Source organism: Myotis davidii, unplaced genomic scaffold (assembly GCF_000327345.1).
Source record: "Myotis davidii unplaced genomic scaffold, ASM32734v1 scaffold807, whole genome shotgun sequence".
NCBI classification, from domain to species: domain Eukaryota; kingdom Metazoa; phylum Chordata; class Mammalia; order Chiroptera; family Vespertilionidae; genus Myotis; species Myotis davidii.
Genome location: NW_006298272.1, coordinates 871,131 through 891,171, shown reverse-complemented (window position 1 = coordinate 891,171; position 20,041 = coordinate 871,131). Strand labels below are relative to the sequence as shown.

The 20,041-nt window shown below is 57.9% G+C and overlaps 1 protein-coding gene across 1 annotated transcript in view; it reads left to right on the top strand.

The window, feature by feature from the left end:
- Window positions 1-20,041, top strand: part of CSMD1 (CUB and Sushi multiple domains 1) — a 710,708-nt gene that overhangs the window by 668,413 nt on the left and 22,254 nt on the right. The window contains exons 52-57 of the mRNA XM_015570591.1: window positions 4,403-4,653; window positions 11,957-12,130; window positions 13,424-13,597; window positions 15,681-15,860; window positions 18,403-18,576; window positions 19,522-19,704. Of these exons, the coding sequence (XP_015426077.1) occupies window positions 4,403-4,653; window positions 11,957-12,130; window positions 13,424-13,597; window positions 15,681-15,860; window positions 18,403-18,576; window positions 19,522-19,704 (1,136 nt within the window). The remainder of the gene's footprint in view (window positions 1-4,402; window positions 4,654-11,956; window positions 12,131-13,423; window positions 13,598-15,680; window positions 15,861-18,402; window positions 18,577-19,521; window positions 19,705-20,041) is intronic.

Here is a 20,041-nt window from a genome sequence, read left to right as displayed (position 1 = left end):
CGGCCCTGGTGCCCAGGTGAGTCCCAGGCCTGCTCCAGGCCGCCCCGCCCCCCGAGTCACAACCCCAGGGGCTTGGATCCCTCAGAGCAGGGTGGGAACCCTTTTCCCGCCACGGCCGTGTGGATATTTACAGCATCTGCGGGCCATACGGCATCGCCTGCTTAAAAGTGAGCCTGCTCTGTCCGGCCCAGCCTTCCATTAACCTGCCCCTGACGCTCTGGCCTCTCAGGCCTTCGGCGGCCCCCGGACGTCCCCACCCCCCGGACGTCCCCACCCTGCTCTAGCTGAACCCAGTGGCATCCCCTTGCGCTAGAATGAAGGCTGTGTCTGGCGATGTGACAGACTGAAGCACGTGCCTTTCCCTGGCTGACATCAGTTTACTGCCGTCAGAAGGCTCCCCTTGGCCAGGGTTTCCGAGCAGCTCGGAGCGGAGCCCAGGTGATGTTAGAAAGACGCTGTCCCCCATGGGGACAGCCCCCACTCTGACAGGACCTGGGCAGCGGGTTTGTGCTGCGGACCCTGTGTCCCCCCATCCCAGCCGCCTCCCAGGAGCTCATGATGCTCGTAGGCGCCAGACAAGCAGGACCTGGAGGTGGTTTCATAATAAATGAGAATAAACAGAAAAACACGCAATATCGCTGTTGCTCAGAGCACAACTCGATTCTGTCACCCGGGACACAGCCTCCAGCGACTGTCCCCAGGAAGCCCCTGCACAAAACCAGTCCGGACGGTCAGACTCCGAGCGCAGCTGAGCGAGGGCACCCAGGATGAGCGTGGGAGAGGAGCGGAGTCAGGGCTCCTGTGGCTCCCAATCCCGAGGGCAGTGGGGGCCTCCGATGCCAGCAGCGGGCGCCTGGCGGGCACCAGGGTCCCCGAGAACGCAGGGGAGCTGGGCGCGGGCCGGCTGCCTTGCTTGCGAAGGGGAGGAGCCACTTAGTGAATCCGGTAGAAGCTCCGGTGAGAGGGGCCACAGCCAGGCCTCCAAAGGCTGGTCCCTGTGTCCTGCGGGCGGGCTCTCCTGCCCGGGCTGCTTTCCTCACTCACGTAGCAGGTAGGGCCAGCGCACCCCTGCCCGCCGGCGGGACCCGTCACCCCGCGGCTGGAGCTAGGCTTCCGCTCCACCGGGCTTTCTTCACGGCCCAGGGGGCTCCATGGAGGACGAACTGAACAGGCCGCCCCCAGTTTCAACAGCCACCGGGAGGGCAGTGCGGACCAGAGGCGTGAGCCGTCCCGTCCAGCGCCGACCAGGGCGCCAGGCCTGGGACAGAGGGTGTCAGACCTCCCCCTGTCCCACACATTTCTGACCAGCCCTGACGTTTAAAACACCGTCCGACGATCCGCAGTGGCGGCAGGTGGGTCTCCAGACATCACGGCTCACGGTGAAGGTCACGCTGTGTTTGGGAAAAGGCTGAATGAAAGGTTCGTGAGAAACTGTGAAAGCTACATCCTGGTCGAATGCATTGACACTTGGCTCAGCAAACACGTTGGCAATATCACCAAATGCCCGGCTGTGACCGGCGAGAGCTCGGCATCCCAGCGAGCGGTGCCCTGTGGACGCCGTCTCCACTCCAGTAACATGTGGTAGACTCGCTCTAGGGCACGGCTTCCCCGTGCCTGGCGAGCGGCCCGGGCCTGCGGTGGCTGGCTGTGTGCCTGCTTGTCCACTTCAGATGGAACCAACCAGGGAGTCACATCTGGGAGAAAGGCCGCCTGTTTCCAAGGCTGGTCTACATGGCACACGCATCCATTTCTCCTTGTGATTTCTCTTCGTGGGATTCACCAGTAAAGGTTTGCACACATTTCACTCAGGTCTGACCAGGACCTGAGAGGTTAGTTCCCTGAATGAGCCTGGACCCATGCAGGCTCTGCTGTGCCCACTCAGCACATGTGTCCTCCCCACAAGCTCAGACCACGTGCAGACCCCGCTGTGAGCACTCAGCACACATGTCCCCTCCATGAGCCCGGACCCACGCAGACCCCGTGTGAGCACTCAGCACACGTGTCCTCTCCCTGAGCCCGGACCCACGCAGACCCCGTGTGAGCACTCAGCACGTGTGTCTTCCCCACAAGCCTGGACCCATGTAGACCCCGCTGTGAGCATTCAGCACACGTGTCCTCTCCCTGAGCCCGGACCTATGCAGACCCCGTGTGAGCACTCAGCACACGTGTCCTCTCCCTGAGCCCAGACCCACGCAGACCCCGTGTGAGCACTCAGCACACGTGTCCTCTCCCTGAGCCCAGACCCACGCAGACCCCGTGTGAGCACTCAGCACACGTGTCCTCTCCCTGAGCCCAGACCCACGCAGACCCCGTGTGAGCACTCAGCACACGTGTCCTCTCCCTGAGCCCAGACCCACGCAGACCCCGTGTGAGCACTCAGCACACGTGTCCTCGCCACGAGCCCAGCACACAACCTGGAGCAGGGCTCGTAGGTGTCACCCTTTTGACAGGGGCTTTTTTCAACAGTAATAAAGGAGTTGTTTATTTTTAAAATATAACAATTTTAATTATCTATACACCTAAGAAGGAAGCTTCAAAATACATTCAGCAAAAACGAGTAGAATGGTGTACCGCGCCAGCACGGCCAAGGGTGAGCCTGAGGAGAGGCGGTGAAGGATTCAAGAAGACAGACAAGAGAATGCAGCTGGGGCTGGTGGACCTCCTCTGTCTGGATGAGGACACAGACCCAGCCTGCAAGCCGATGCTTTATTTTATAGTCAGTAAAACAAGGGCAGATGAACACGTCTACAAATGTTCTCGTGTTGACAACACTGGCTGCACCTCCACAGCCCATTAGCTACTTGGGAAGGAATTAGGGAGGGCTACAAGGTCAGGCTTAATTGTGCTGGGAGAGCTCTGCCCTCCAGGCCGGGACTTGTTTGTGGCCCTGCCCCAGGTCAGCCCGAGGCTAATCCTATAGCTGCTCCGGGCAGAAGGGGAAGGAGAATGGACCGACTTAAAGTCACAGTCACGGAGTTCAGTGCTGCCCCTCAGCAGTGCAGGAAGCAGGAGGGCAGGACATCAGTAGGACACCGACTTGGAGCACAGCACTGTTGGATTCGACCTCGTTGGCATTGACGGACGGTTCTCCTAGCAAACAACGAAGTACACATGTTCTCTCAGTCCCCACAGAACATTCTGGAAGAGGGTGGTCTCTCTCGGCAAGGGGTCTCCCTCCCTGGACCACAAACAGGAGCTGACTCATCTCCAGACACACCAGCATCAGCGGGACCCGAGGATGTAACAGCCACACCCGCGCTGCAGTAGGCCTGGTCCCCGCCTCCAGGACGGGCTTCCCAGCCCCGGACACCCTCATCTGTTGTTTATTTCAGGGGTCCTCCCCACAGGAGTCGGGAGTTGGGAGGGAAGTCAGCCTTGATAGGCGACCCCGGAGATGGGGGAGACTGGCCAGCATCCCAGCTGGTGACCCGCCCAGCGAGGCTGAACCTGGGAGCCTGCGGCCAGGAGCTGTGCCCTCGCCTCCCTGTGTGACTGCCTCCTGTCGGTTGACTGTTCACACAGACTCAGTCATGTCTAGCTCCTCGCCAGCCCTGCCCCCAGCCCTGTGCCCCGCGTGACTCCAAGCGGCATTTCACACCTCCCGTTCTCACCTGTTCACATGCGTGTTGGCCCCTGGTGGGCGGGTGGCCCCGGGGACCTGGCGATGTCTTTAGCCATGAGACTCCACGCCTCCCTGTGCTCACACATGTGCAGGGAAGCGGGTGTGTTCACTGTCTACACTGAATCCGGCTCCCACAGGCGTGGCCGTGAGGTGCACATGGCACTCGCGATGACTGTGCTGGGAAGGCGGGTGCCGCTGGGACACACATGCCTCTCTCTCCAGACACCCAGGGGCCAGACTGTATCGTTTTTAATTGTGAGGAAGACTCCATGTGCCAGCTGTCCAGTCAGCAATGCTGTGGGGTCAGGATCCCAAAAGATCAGGCCCGTGAATGTGAGAATGAGCGCTCTGTCTGCTGCGGGGGCAGACGTCCTGGGCCGTCATCCCATGCTGCCTGGTCCCGGCGCCTTGACCGGAGAGGCCGTTCTCCATCCCCCTGGGCCCATGTCGGCGCCCCCTCCCCCCCATGACTGTCACGTGGGCTCGTGCCTGGTACAGACAAGGAGGTGGACAGGATGCCCGTGCAGGTGGCAGAGGGGCTTGTGTGTGAATAGGTGGGTCTCCTGAGTGTTTTTTGTGTTTTTTTTGAGAAAAGCTTAGCTGCCTGTGAGGATGAGACCATAGCAATGGGCCTGGAAGGACCTAGAAGATTCTAGAATCCACTCCAAACATTCACACTTCCCTGTCAGGGACATAAGAGAAGAGAAATGAAGCTCCCAGCTGGTTGCCTACCCACGCTGAGCAGACAGACCCCCTGCCCCTGGTCTCGGTGAGAACCAGGACTGACGACGCTCACCATAGCCGAGCAGTGCTCTGGAGGCGCGGTGGCACTCACTTTATTCTCGCTTTCCTTGTAGTGATCTCATGTGGAAGCCTGTCCTTCCCCCCCAACGGCAACAAGATCGGGACACTGACCGTGTACGGGGCCACGGCCATATTCACGTGCAACACGGGCTACACGCTGGTGGGGTCCCACGTGAGAGAGTGCCTGGCGAGCGGGCTGTGGAGCGGCGCTGAGACGCGGTGCCTGGGTACGTGTCCGCCCCCCCACCCCCACTCCTGTGGCACTCAGTGACCTGGGGAGTAGAGGGAGGCCCCCCACCACCCCGGAGCGGAGACCCCCCACTGTGAGGGCTCAGCCATCGGCCACTCCGCCCAGCCCGGGCTCCGGCTGTGCTCACTGAGTGAGGCTCACACAGGCACGTTCTCACCTCTGACCATACGTGTGGCCTCCACCCAGCGCTCAGATGTGAGGAAGGTGCCCTGAGCGATGGAAACACTTCGCAGGTCACTGGGGCTAGCCCTGTGCTCAGGATTTAGGGCGCGTGGAAATGAATTTCAAATGTGCGCCTTTAAGAATTATAAATTACATCAGCAGGTTACAGGGACGTCCCTGTCACCCAGTGTGAGCACAGGGGGTTGTTTAAAATGGCAGGTGTGTGCCATGACTTGGTCTTCTTTTCCCAAGATGAGAAATGTCGGCAGGATGATGTTTAAACTGAGCTGCACACCCTTCCCTGGGGAAGCCTTCCCGGTGACTGTAACCTTGTGACCACGCAGCGTGGAGTCGGGGTCTCTGAGGCTCCCTGTGGGTCTCCGCGAGCTGAGGGGAGGGGTGAGCTGCCTGCAGACCCCGCGATCTCCGTGACGTTCAGTCACGTGAGCCACAGAGGCTGAGAGTTTGAGCCTCTGGCTGTCCGTGGCTGGGACACGGTGGGGGCGCTGTGAATGGTATAAATATGTGCTTTTCACTCCGGAGAACTTGTAGAAAGACCCGGAATTGGAAGACAGGATGGAAGGAAAGTAGGTGGTGATGCCAGAGAGCAGCCACAAGAGAAAGACAGCTTCGGTGTCGGGAAATGACACTGTCGTCTCTAATTTCCAGAAGGAGACGAGGGATTCTTGAACCCTGTGTGCGGGTCCAGACCAGGGATGGGGGCCTTTTCCCTGCCAAGGGCCACTTGGGTGTTTACAACGTCATTCCCAGGCCGTGTGAAATGACCCACATAAAAGGAGCCCGCCCTGTTGGGTCAAACATTAATTAACTCGTGCTTACTGCCTTGGCGGGGCCAGACCAGATGGTTTCACAGGCCTCATGTGGCCCGCGGGCCAACGTTCCCCGCTCCTGGTCTGTGCGTTCTTGTTGGGCCAGATGCCCCACCACCACCCCCAGTCTATGCATTCTTATTGGGTGCCGTCATTATAGCGCTCAGGACAGTGGCCTTCCCTGGGACTGCGTGTGGTGCCCCGCAGTCGGGATGGCCGTGGCTCTGGGATTGTCTGCGCATGCCTACATGTTCCCATGACATCATCCGTTCACTGAGCAGCGCTCTCCTCAGCGTGGCTACAGGCTGGGTGGGTCTCCTCTGTCGGCTGCAGTGCCCTGGCCCGGGACGGAGAAGGGGTCTGGGGTCTAGGAAATGTGCATCTGCACTATCAGCTGTAATGATGGAGAGAAACAAAGTTCAATTCCAGCAGAGCCTTCGCTGCGGACACAACACCTGTCCATCGCCACGGTGACTGGGATGCAGGTGAGGCAGAGGCTGTGGCCTCGGGGAGTTTAAGCCACACAGTCAGTTTGCAAACCTGTTAGATCGTGGCTTCCCCTCGAGTATTACTGACCCCAAAGACTCCTTTGCCTGTTTTGTTTTGTGTTTAATATATTTTCATTGATTTTAGAGAGGAAGGGGAAGGGGGAGAGAGAAAACATCAATGATGAGAGAGAATCATTGACCGGCTGCCTCCTACATGCCCCCCACCGGAGATCGAGCCCACAACCCAGGCATGTGCCCTGATTGGGAATTAAACCTGTGACCTCCTGTTCATTGGTCAACGCTCAACCACGGAGCCACACCCGCCGGGCTTCTCTGCCTTTTGTGGTGTCTGCCTGCGGGTTAGGCTCTGGAAGGGTGAGGTGTGTATTGAGTCGTCTTGACCTCAATGGGATGGACGCTACAGATCTTAGAAGCTTTGGCAGAGGGAGTGCTCAGAGGCACTTAAACTGAAAATGAAGAGGAAGCAGAGTGCCCATGTTGGCACGGAGAACCATCGGTGTTGTGGAACTTGCACACAGCATGTAAGCGACAGTAATATCGAAGGAGGCACGGGGTAGTTAAAAGACAAAAATTAGAAAGAATGAGAAGTGACACATGACCACACGTTTAGAAACCGATGAGCAAAAAGAATGGGTAATACATTTAGTATAAATATTTTATGAGTAACAATATTTTAAAAGTAAATATAGCATCACGGCGGCCGCTGAGATCGCGGCGTCAAGATTCACAGTGCCACGGGTGAGGGCCATTCCGGTCTCTCCCAAACGACAGGTTGCTCGTGGGTCGGTGACCAAGTGTCACCAGCAAACAGGCGCACGGAAGCAGAATGGGAATGTGGGGGAAGGCGGGGGGCGGGGGAGGGCAGTGACGTGCCGTGAGGGCGGAGAAGACTCCAAAGTGCTCCGAAGACAGAGGGAGAGAAGCTCCCACCCCAAATCTGCAGGAGAGTTGATAGAGCGGACGAGGGCCCTCCCGCCGCCGTGCCCCAGGATTAACCGGACGCTTCCTGGGCCACAGAAATGGTGAGCAGCGCTGGGTGCTGATGCCAGACAGCGCACACGGCAGTCTTGAGTTTTGTCTGTGGAATCCCCTCAGAGCGACGGGAAGGGCTTGTTATTCCCGTTTACAGATGAGAGAAACCTTTGAGCGAGGAGGACGAGTTTGCCCAACATCGCGAAGAAGAGAAACGCCCCCCACAGGGTAAGCGCAGGCAGTGGATCCACAGAACAGGCTCTGGGCTGGGGTTTGACTAGGGGGGCGAGTGTCCTGCTGCGCTGCCAGCACCTTTCTCTCGGAGGAAGATGGAGGAAGGCGGCTGTGCGCCATCACGCCCCCTCGGGCCAGTGGGTGGCCATGCTGGGGAGCAGGTGGGGGGCCCTAGCGCCAGGCTGCACCCCATGGCCGGTGCCCGCAGGGGCTTTGTGCCCAGGCCTCCCACTGGGCGGAGTTGCGTCCTTCATCCCACGCCACCCCCAGGCCTCCTTACCCATCTTGCCCTCCTCCCGTGTCTTGTCATTTCCACTCTCTCTCTTTTTCCCATGGTTACGAGTCTCTTGAAAATGGCTCTGGGTTTCCGTCACGCTAAATGACCTTGGGCGACCTTCAGGCTTGGCTGGACCCTGAGAGGGTCAACCACCTCGTCGCGGAGGGAGCGTGGCGTGTACGGCCATGGAGGCAGAGGGAGAGGAGATCGTCTAAGAATCCAGAAAGCAGCCGAGAGAAACCCGCGGCTCCGTTCTACCAGAGCTGCCCCCTCAGTCAAACCAAACAACCCAGGCTGACTCGGACAAGCAAGTCCCCCCAAGGAAGAGGGGGTGGGGCGTTGCCCGAGAAAGAGACCGTCCCCGATGGCCTGCTCTGACCTCGATGGGCATCGGAGCAGCTGCCAGGATATGGTTAAGAGAAAGAAGGAGTGGAAGGCGCGTGCCCTCCAGGACAGAGTCACCAGGAGCTAGAAACAGTGATGGAGTGGCGGCCGTGAGGGAGGGCTGCGTCCAGGGTGTTTGAATAAGACCCGGTTCTGCTCCCTGGAGTTGTGTGGAAATAGCGGATGGCGAATGCTGCCTCTTCACGTTGCCTTTCCTGCAGAAGGAATCCTTGCAGCCGCATAGGCTGCAGTGCGCTCGCTGCTGGAAGCTGGGGCTCCGAGAAAGGGAAGTGTCCCGGGACCTGAGTCTCAGGAGAGAGACACAGGGGCTGGCCCGGCGCCCGGGGACGGTGTGCACAGGCCGCGCCCGGAGCTGGACAGACCCCCGCGCGGTTCTCATGCACGAAGGAGAGGAGCGTGGGCGGGAGGGGCTCGCTGATCCCCCACACACAGCAGATCAGCAGGCCTCGGCATCAGCGCTTTGCTGCCGTGGGTCTAGGAAGAGCTGACGTTCCACAGGGGGGCCCCGTCTGGGGCCCCTGGTCTGTGTGACATGCTCTCAGGGGGCGTGTGGAAACTCTCTTCAGGAAGGTGTGGTCCGGGCTATCCATGCGACTCACAGTCCCATGTGGGTGGGCTGTGGGTCGCCTCTTTCCAACCCCCTGAGGGGCTCGATGCACGTGATGATGACTGTGGATCCAGGGGGCTTGGCAAAGAGATCCCCTCACTCCAGACCTTCCCGAAGCGTCACTCACCTCTGGGAGAGGGCGTGAGGCCGAGCAGCGGGAAGAGTGAGTCAGAATTGGTGACAGATTCGGGACAGTCCGTGTGAAGGGTGCCAGCCACGTGAGGAAGTGACGGGTGAGCGTGGGTGACAGAGCAGATCTTCCCGCGTGTCATGAGGAGGGACAGTCAGGACGCCACCGCCTAGGACGGCTGGGGGGTCTGTGCCCCGAGGCGGCTCCGACCCGGTGCTGCCCTGCCCCCGAGCGGGGCCCGGCCTGTCCTCTGTTGGCCGGGGAAGGCCGCCCCGGTGAGGGGGGCTGTCTGCGCGGTGGTTCCCCGGGCTGTGGAACGGGCTCCCCTCTGTGCTCAGGGGCCTGGTCGCCATGGAGGTGGCAGAGTGGAGGGTGCAGACACGTGTGACCATCAGTCCGCGGAGAGCAAGGTCAGGAAGTGACTTCTGAGTTGTGTCCGGTGCTTAGGCTGCTGCCGGGAGAGGGGGGGACGAGCGGGGTGGCCGGCTGTGCTCCATGCTGGCCCAGCCCCGAGAGCAGGCAGTGCCCCCCGCGCCTGGGGCCCTGTGGGTCCTTTTCTAAAAAACCCCTGAGGAGGGAGGACGATCACATGAACCCGGGCCCCTCCCCGGCGTCCTGCCCACACCCTCGCGGCCCGCTGCGCCGGCGCTCCCGGGGAAGGGGGCCCCTGGTCGCTGGGGAGACGGGTTCTCGGGCCTCGGAGCGGCCTGCGCAGAGCATTGATGGATTTGACTAATTGAGTTTGTGTGATATTTTGTTTCTAAGCCTGGGCTGGTCTCCTCTGGATTTCTCTTCCCGTCATTTTCTTCCTTTCCCCAGTCAGCAGGCTCTCTTACCCCCTTGCTCCTGTCTGTGCTCAGGGGAATAAGGGACTGCACCCACGGAGTGGACGATGCAGAGCCGAGCGGGGGTGCGCCAGGCGGGAGCCGGAGATGAAGACAGCCCCCCCCGACCAGGAGATGGGGGACTTCGTCCTAGAGCCCTGCGTCTGAGACTTTAAAAATAAATAACATTTTGGCTGGCAGCCTGTGTCCTGCAGGCCTGGGGGCGCCTCTCTCGGGGTTTCGGGCGCCGAGTGCGGCCACGTGCCCCTCCCGCTCCATCTCATTCTCTCCATGTTAGACCCTCAGCTCCCTTCGCTCTGTGATTGCGTCTCATTCTCCATGGAGTCTCCGGCCCCCAGAACATTGCTGGGCTGTGGCCGGTCGTCATTCAATCTTTGTCGGGTAAATGGCAGTCACCTTGGAGAGAACGGCTTAGAAATGCTCGAGAACAGGAAGGCCGTCGCCGAGAGCGTGAAATTACTCTACGTCTGCTCCCTCCCTGGCGTTCCACGGGTGACGGGTGGGTGTCAGACACGGGCAGAGGCGTGAATATAGGCCCATGGTGTCTTCGGGAGACGCAGAGCAGTGCTTTCTGCGTGGGGCGTCTACAGCCAAACCAGGGCTAGAGGAAGAGTTTAAACAGACCAGGACATAGCGTGACAGGGTCACCGAAGAGCAGGATCTGACGTGCCAGGCGGAGCTCAGAGGCTTGGGGCCACACTGCAGGCCGGGCTGTGGGCGCCCCCGGCACTGGGCGGTCACCGAGATGCTGGCTAATGCTGTGAGCGAGACTGGAAATGCTGTATCTGTGAGTAGCCTCTGCTTGGTCGAAGGCAGCGGTTTTCGCCCCGTGGCCACAAGCACGTTTATACCACCGTGCGACGCCTGCCTGTTCGGTAGGGCCCGGAGCTCTGCCCCGAGATTGCCAAATAGGGAAGTGACACCAGCCGGCCGCCAGCAGCCCCCGGTGCGAAGGGCTCGGAAGTGCACCTGTTTGGTTGTCAGGTCGGCAAAAGAGATGCTATTTGGAGTGCGGGGCGTCTTAGGGATGAGTGAGGGCGGGGGGGAGGAAGTTGGCAGTCACTGGTCTGAGTGTTTTAAAAGGAATGCAGCTGAGGGCTGGAGCGACACCTCGGAGACGGGTCAGGAGGCTGGCAGCGCGGCCAGGCCGGGGTCTCCGTCCTGCTCCATCCATCCATGCGTCCGTCCGTCAGCCCCAGGAGAGCTGACACCCTGGGCCTCCTTCCCGGCTCCGCTCTCCGCTGCCGTCCACTCCGTCCGTCAGCCCCAGGAGAGTGAAACACCTCAGGCCTCCTTCCCGGCTCCGCTGGCCGCCATGGGCGCGGACTGGACACCAGTCATCTTCTCACATCTCAGACCCTTCCTGCCACGGGTCTTCCCTCCCCCGACTGCTCACCTGCACCCGATTCATCTCGGGCGTCTCCTCTCCCCCGAGCGGGGCCACCTGCAGCCTCACCCCCTCTGGGCTTGTTTCCCGTGAATCTGCTCGGGGCGGACACTCCCTCCCCTGCGCCCAGAGGTCACTTGTCCACTGGCCACACCTGCTGTCACCTGGACGTTGGCCCAGGCTGTCCGTGTCTGAAATGGAACCGATGTTGTGACCCTGTCTGTCTGTTGAAATCTTGCATAACGTTTAGCAATCCCTGGCCTGGGAATCCTTGTCCTCGGCCATCTCTTTAAGGCCCGTTTTCCGTGGGTCCGAGCCTGTTCACGTGGAGCCCATGGCCCTTCCTCTCTGTGGCTGCATTTTCAAACAGAAGGACAAGGTCACATGGACTTCAGACAAGGACAGTGGGTAACATGACTAACTCAGAAACCCATAGCTGGGGGGTGACCCATCGACAACTACATCTCAGAGATATTACTTCTGTCGCCCACAGTCGTTGAGAAAAACAAACACGTTAAAAACAAAACTATATCCAAGAAACATGAAATGGGAAACGCTGAGTACATTACACCCCTGATGCTGTCATCCACTGACCATGAAAGTCAACAAACGTGAATGTAGTGCTTTTAGCAAAGACGGATTTGGGCCTCGTCCCGGCTGGTAGAGCACCAACCTATGAACCAGGAGGTCACAGTTTGATTCCCAGCTGGGGCACCTGCCCGGGTTGCGGGCTTGATGCCCAGTGTGGGGCACTCAGGAGGCAGCCAATCCATGATTCTCTCTCATCATGGATGTCTCTATTTCCTTCTCCCTCTCTCTCTGAAATCAACACAAATATATTTAATAAACAAACAAACAAACAAATAAATGTTTAAAAGACAGAGTCTCCAGAACATGGGTGTGGGTTTTCTCGCCCCTGCAGCTGGCCACTGCGGCTCCCCGGACCCCATCGTGAACGGCCACATCAGCGGAGATGGCTTCAGCTACAGGGACACCGTGGTATACCAGTGCCACGCCGGCTTCCGGCTGGTGGGCACCTCCGTGCGGATATGCCTGCAGGATCACAAGTGGTCGGGGCAGACCCCGGTGTGTGTGGGTGAGTTCGCTGTCCCGGGCCGGCCGGCGCTGCACCAGGCCTTTTGGGTTTAAGTCAGGGTGCAGAGGTGGGTAATCTTCTGAGCGGAATGAATGGAGAAATCTCCTGAAGCAGACCATCCAGCTCTCTCCCCTCTTTCCTTCCCGATGCTGTCCCTGCTCTGTGTCCTTCCCCTGCCTCCTCGGGCTCCTGTCCACAAGGTACTGGCTCCTCCACTCCCCGGACATGGGTCCCAGGATGCTGAGGGCCATGTGCACCTCCTGTCCCCACCTCCCGGCAAATGTGGACACAGAGGCTGAGCCTGTAGCTCCGGCTGTCTCTGCCGGGTCCCCACACAGCCCCACCCCCTCTATCTGTGGGTGGTTTTGTGTGTTTGTCATCCATTCATCAAGAATACAGGGCGCAGTCCTTTTTTTAATAGAAAGACGTGAATTGTATGTAATGATAGTCCTCAGACATGATAACCTCACAGGTAAATATTGACTCGTACGTGTAGAAGAGATTGCACCCTCACTGCAGTTTGTTTTAAACCATTTTCCCCTAACATATTCTTTATTAAAGGGCATGTTGATGTAACCACAGCGAGGTGGCAGGCATTATCTGAGAGAGTGCAGAGGGCAAAAGCTTCTCTTGGAAGAAAACATTGTTGACAAGATAAAAGGGGAGAAAACACCAGTTTTCGGGCTGGAACGCGGCCTTTGAAAGGCTCTTTGTGCTCCTGTGACTCGGGGCCTGATGTAATGACAGCTTTCTGCAGCCCACAGAACCACACAATGGGCTGGTCAGAGACGACGCTATTGGAGCTTGCGCACTTTTCTCTCCCTTTTCTTTTTTGGCCAATTTCATGATGTTTAAATTGATATTGGATTAATTTATCCACACACAATTTAAAGCATCAGACAAGTCCCTATAATATTGCAAAATGAGAGTTCCACCAAATTAGCTGGTGTTCAAAGGGGAAAACAGTCAAAACTGAGTGCAAGAATTTTAGCATCTCGTGTTTTCACTGCCGCCTTTGAAAATTACTTGTTATGCTGTCAGAATGTGAGCTAGAAATAGTAATTATTATGATTGTGGAGAAGGTACATTTCTCTCATGTGTTTTCCAGAATTACTATAATAAAACCTGCGGGCTCAGCCCGCGGGGCTGTCCCAATATTTCCTTCTGAGAGAATGTGGGACGTGTGCCATCAGTTCACACCCTGGAATCCACACCCTCCACACCTGCATGTGTGTCAGTGATGTGATGACTTGCTGGTTGGCGATGGTGACGGGGACCTGTCTCCCTCTGCAGCCATCACCTGTGGGCACCCTGGGAACCCCGCCCACGGGCTCACCAACGGCAGCCAGTTCAACCTGAACGATGTGGTGAACTTCACCTGCAACACGGGCTACGTGCTGCAGGGGGCGCTGCAGGCCCAGTGTCGGAGCAACGGCCAGTGGAGCAGCCCCCTGCCCACCTGTCGAGGTAGGAAATGGAGGGGGAAGCCTGCCCTGGAAGGGCTTCCCGTCGCTGGAAACGCTCCTGAGAGCAAGGACCAGGTCCCTCCCGGCCTGTGTCTGGCTGTGGGACAGGCAGGCAACCAGAAAAAAACTGGGGTTCTCTACTTTAAGGACAACGCACCTCCCATTTCTCTTCATATTCACACGCTCCCCCGCTTGCCGCTACCACATCTTTTCGGCACCTCTGTGCCCTCAGGCTTCTAGACGTATGGGGCGTTTCTGTTTCTTGAAGAAATTCTTCTTGCTTTTAAATCTTCATTTCTCTAAAAATTGTCACAAAGATCTAGGCAACAGTCTGAGTTTCCGAACACTTGCTGTTTTGTAGTTTTGTGTTTCTAGATGTTTGAGCTCATAACATTGAAGGTTTCAACTTCAATTATTTCCCATTAAAACACCCCTGATGGAAGGTGAGTCATACGTGAGCGGGAAGGTGCGGTTTGTTTCATGGTAGTGACACGGGATGAAAGCCGGGGGCTCATGAACTACCCTTGACACCCACCCACCTCCCCCAGGGCTCCCAAGGGAGCTTTGTTCAAAGGAGACAAAGCCGAAAGGGAGCCCAGCGATGTTATTATAGTGGCAGCCGTGTGACGTTGGCTACAAGCCATGGAGTTCTGGCCCCAGTGTGCCGCCCAGTGCCTGCTTCAGCTCAGAGACCAGGTACAGCCTCCCAACCCCACGGCCCAGGAAGCAGGCTGCCAGGGCCAGGATGTCCAGGGAGGAAGCAGAGGCACCGGGGAAACTCGGGCACTCACTGACGCAGCCCAGAGCAGAGGGGCGCCCTTGGGTGACAGGGAGGAGCTGGATGCAGCCAGACCTGCCACTGTCCTGAGGGCAGCATTTCCGGCCGTGGCAGCAGTGCCGGGCCAGCCAGCACCCAGGGAGACCTTACTGTTTTAAAAAAGGAAACAGGTCACTTTCCCTCCCAAACTACAGCCTTTCTCTTCCTGTTCCTCATTTCTTCTTCCGTGTCCCTGAGCATTAAGGAACACGGGCCTATTGTGCTGAGCGAGGGCTCACATTGTTATTCCACATTGACTTCCTGGGCCAGAGATCTGTGGAGAGGGTGCCGTCTCCACAGCAGCAGCTGCCTCATCCATACCAGGTGGGATCAGAGGACGATATAATTGGGGACTTTCTTTCCCCCTGCACCTATGGGTACACATTGCACATCCCTCCTGATGCCAGCAGATTCAGGCTGCCAGAGAGCCATTCACACCCATCAGGGTGCCATTCACACCACCCAAGGCACCATTCATCCACCCCAGAGCTCCATTCACACCACTCAACATGCCATTCACACTTCACAGAGCACCATTCACACCCAACAGGGTGCCATTCACACCACCCAAGGCACCAGTCACACCCTCCAGGGTGTCATTCACACACCCCAGGGTGCCATTCACAACACCCAGGGCACCAGTGACACTACCCAGGGCACCATTCACACTCCACAGGGCTCCATTCACACCACCCAGCATGCCATTCACACCACCCAGCATGCCATTCATACCACCCAGCATGCCATTCACACCACCCAGCACACCATTCATACCACCCAGGGCTCCATTCACACCACCCAGGGTGCCATTCACACTCCCTGGAGCCCTATCCTCACTGCCCGGAGCACCATTCACATTAGGCGCATGTGAAAGCACTCCTGTGTGCAGGTGGGGTAATTAATTACTTACAAAGACTGCCCTCAAGCATCACACTTGGTGGGGGGAAATATTTAAATAAACGAACTTCCGCGGGTTCTGTGCTAACATCTTCATAACATAAAACTTAACCATGAAAACCAATCCTAGACTTTCCTTGAAGAAGCCTGTTATTAGGAAATAGGTCAAGGAAATGAGCCGTGGATTTCATCGAGGGAGGAGAATTGCGGGAAGGGCCCTGGCCCTGCTGGCGTCATCTTTGAACTTTCTGAAACGATGGCGAGTTTCCTTCTCTTCGCACCTGTTTTGTGTATGAACGTGCAGCCGCTTCTGGGCATGGGAGGAGGTCCTGCTCTCCGCGTCTCTCAGGCTCCTCTCATCTCTCCCCAGTGGTCAACTGCTCGGACCCCGGCTCGGTGGACAACGCCGTCCGCCAGAGCATCCCTGAGAGCCTCGTCTATGGGCGGACTGTCGTCTACCACTGCAAGAAGGGCTTTTACCTGCTGGGCTCGTCCGCCTTGACCTGCACGGCCAGTGGTTTGTGGGACCGCTCCCTCCCCAAGTGCTTGGGTACGTGAGGGAGATGTGGGGTGCTGGTGCCACGGAATCCGGGAAGAAAGTCAACAGCACAGACGTTATTGTTTCTTTTTGTCACATAGTCAAATAGGTCTCTACCCCCCAAGTCCCCAGGTACAAGTTGTACTAGTCAGTAGGATGTCTTACCGATGGGCAGGAGGTCACACACTATAGCTCAAGCTGGGTTAGGGGATAAGGGTGAGGATGCTGGCTGCTCACCGCCTGGCCCCGGGGGGAAATGGACACACTGGGCCTTGTTGTCCTCATCTCTGTTCACACTGCTCGTCTCCTGCTTCACCCCGGTGGACACGGTCAGACCTGGCAGCCTCAATGCCCTCCGCCTCTCACTGCTCTCCGCGGAGACCCAGGGTTAGCAATATTGGCCGAGCTCTGGTACGGAGGGTCCGGCTAGTGACCTCCTGCCTGTGACCAGGGGGGCAGTGACTCTAGGGACTGACTCGGGTCTTGTGAGCATCTCTGGTCCAGTCAGTAGTCAACACAATAGGACAGGTGGTCCCTGGGACAGTCCTTCCCCCGGCCCACCTGGGTGTTTAAATCAGGGGGAACACACCGCTCTGAAGGGGAACACAAACCAAAAGGTAGGTCCCCACTCCGGTCCCTGGACACGCGATGGTCACTTTACCTTAGACCACGCAGTGAACAAAAGCACTGTTTAACCTGCATAGCTCCAGTTTTACCTCCTTCTCCTTGAGCAAGCATATTGTCCTCGAGCTGAACGAGGATCCCCTGGTTAGAACATGGTCTGAAAGTTAGGAAAAGGGGCATCTCCCCGGGTTTGAAAAACAGTCCAACGAGTAGCCTCTTACCACTTGCAACGGCAGCACTTCCTGCGTGTCCAGATGGATCGGGGCTGGGGTTTCCCGGCAAGTCAGCGTCCCACGCAGCCCCTTCCGACCCACGTGGGCACACATTCCCGGTTCCGGCTGTGGCCATAGGTTTGGTTTCTGGGAGAGAGAGAGGGGTCGCTGGAACACAAATGCACGGCCTCACGTGACCAGCAGTGCCCTTCAATGTCACCGTGTTAGCATTTCCATCCAACGGCGTCCGCTATCTCCGCCTCCACACCCAGGGTTTGGGCAGAGAAGGTCCTGTCTTTCCTTCTCCTGAGCATCCCCTTGAGCCCTCCGTGGCTCCCGGGGGATGCCCTGTGTCCATACCGATGCCTGTGGCCCTGCAGCTGCAGGAACCAGGTTCTCCCCAGTTCTGGGCCTCCGGGGGCTGCTCCCCGCCTGTGCAGTCAGGAGCGTGGGACCCCGTGGGCGTGGGGTGAGGCGTGGGGAGCCCCCTGCCTTCCCACGCTCCGCGGCGGTGAGGTTCTGCTGGCCTCCTCGCCTTGGTTCTTTCTCATTCCCCGGGAACTGGTCCCTTGGCGACCATGTCACTGACTCGGGTCAAATTAGCTTCCTTTCGGGACACTCTCTAGATCAGTCCGTGCTCTCCAACCACAGGCCATGTTGCTGGCCCATGACAGCATCCAGGGCCGACGTGGCCAGCTGACCGATGCCTCCCGCTGGGTGTCACGTCGGGCTGCCCGTGGCCACAGGCAGTCCCTCTCGTGGCTGTCAGTGTCTTTGAATGCTGTGCCCGGAGCTGACTGCAGGCAGCATGCAGTGTGCCCGTTGTGCACCCGACTGCGGGACTTGATCTGAAGGGAGAGAGAAATCCCTACCATCCCGTCTTAATCTGGCATCCAGAATGTGGCTTTCTGAGGGAGAATTAATGAATAATAATGGGCCCGATTTGGGGTAATTGTAGAAAGTGATTGGGATACTGACATTATTTTACAGAATAACTTGAACAAGTCAGTCGGTAATTTATCATTATTACTTTACTTAAACACGTTCTTTTATTATTACTTTGTTGTTGTTGTTGTTAATCCTCAGCCGAGGATATTTCCCCACTGCTTTTTAGAGAGAGTGGGGGGGAGGGGAGGTGGGGGAAATGAGTGAGAGAGAGAAACATTGATGTGAAAGGGACACATTGACTGGTTGCCTTCCACACCTGCCCGACTGGGGGCGGGGGAGCAAGCCCACAACCCAGGTGCGTGCCCTTGACTGGGGATTGAACCCGAGACCCAGCACTCCAACCACTGAGCTACTGGCCAGGGCCTTCCCCACTCCAAGGGCAAGTGTTGGGGTGCCTTCCTGGACTCGAGAGCTCGGGGGAGCACATTCGAGGTCTTTTCCACCGGCAGACGGTCACCTGCCTGAGACCCCGGGGAAGCAGCTCTGAGGGAGCCACGCTGGCCACAACGTGTGGGAGAGCCCTGCTGGGGTGGGAAGCCGTGAAGGGCCAACGGGCAGTGTGACCTGGGGGGACTCTCCTTCCGAAAACCTAAGTGTGAACGTGCACCCCAAACACAGCGACCCCAATCTAAGATTCCCAAAAACCCTCGCCGGCGAGCCTTTCCTGGTGTCTAACGTCCGCCGGGGGAGGGGAGCGAGTGTAGGAACCGCTTGCTCTCGCGGGCAGGGACGAGCAGGGAGGTGCCCATCATTTCATTCATCTTCCTCAGCCATATCCTGTGGGCACCCGGGCGTGCCCGCCAACGCCATCCTCACGGGGGACGTGTTCACGTTCGGGGCCACGGTCCACTACTCCTGCCAAGGGGCCCGCAGCCTGGTGGGCGACCACAGCCGCGTGTGCCAGGAGGACGGCCACTGGAGCGGGGCCCTGCCCCACTGCACAGGTGAGCGCCGGCGGCAGGGATTCGGGGTCGGGAGCAGCTGCTTTAAAAGGATGGTTAGTGGGTGTCCAGCCAACGACACCTTCATTCTGTACCAGCCCCATGTTCTTCCCTGTCTCCATGAGCGCCCAGGGGCCCGCCGTTCTGTCCCAGTGCCCAGGGGCTCGCTGGCGCCCAGTTGTCCTGCTGGTGGCTTCGGCCCCATGAGTCCCTCTCTGCTCTTTGTCCCTTTTCTGTGTTTCTTCCAAATCCTCCCACGTCTACCCTGCCTCTCTAATGGATAATCACATTGGTCTTCCCCCCAAAAAGTAACCGTCTTAATTCTTCCACGAATGTTTCTTAAATAAATAAAACGCAGGAATCAGCAACCCTGGATGCGATTCGAAGAAGCCGATCTCACATGTGCCTGACCTCCGCATCCCCACTGTGCGCAAACCCACACCCTGCGCATTTACCCCGCCCTTTCCGCGAGCCCCGCACCCTCCCAGCATGTGACACTCCCCGAATGCCCACGGCCACCGGGACCACACGTTGTGGTGTTAGTTACACACAACAGTTTATTTTTTTAATATATTTTTATTGACTTCAGAGAGGGAGAAAGAGATAGAAACATCAATGATGAGAGAGAATCATTGATTGGCTGCCCCCTGCATGCCCTACACTGGGGATCCAGCTCACAACCCAGGCATGTGCCCCGACCGGGACCAGACTGTGACCTCCTTGTTCATAGGTCGATGCTCAGCCACTGATCATGCTGGCCGAGCTGGAACAGGGTCTTAAGGTCTCCCATTTCTGTGCCAGAATGAAACCGTTCTCATGAGCTGCCAGATGCCCTATACCCGTAGCCGGGTTCAGTCCTTATATAATCACGTTGCAGTCTCTCCACCCGGCGGCCTGTGTTCCCACGTCTCACCGCCTGTGCGTGGCCACGTGTGTCTGTGCTCACAGGAAACCACCCTGGATTCTGTGGAGACCCAGGCACCCCCGCCCACGGGTCCCGGCTGGGCGACGAGTTCAAGGCCAAGAGCCTGCTGCGCTTCTCCTGTGAGGTGGGCTACCTGCTGCGCGGCTCCCCCGAGCGCACCTGCCTGCTCAACGGCTCGTGGTCCGGGCAGCAGCCGGCGTGTGAAGGTGAGTCACCGCAGCCGGGGGCGCCCGGGCTGAGAACCTCTGCCGGGAGCCGGTCCATCATTCTGTTTCAAGGGACCTGGTGTATATGGCATACTGTTCTTAATATGTTTGCTCACCTTCTTAGCACTATGTGTTTTAACCAAGGTCACCTCCCCGAGAAAGGTTGTTTCCCCAGGTAGGGATTTTCCCCTGAAGTTAGGGAGGGAATAAAACCTCTTAACTGCCAGGCGGGTAATTAATCACTTTAACTACAAACAATCATGCTTAAGTACATAATCTTTACTCCCTGGAATGGAGATAAGAAACAACCTAACCTTTGGAATAGAGATTGATAGCA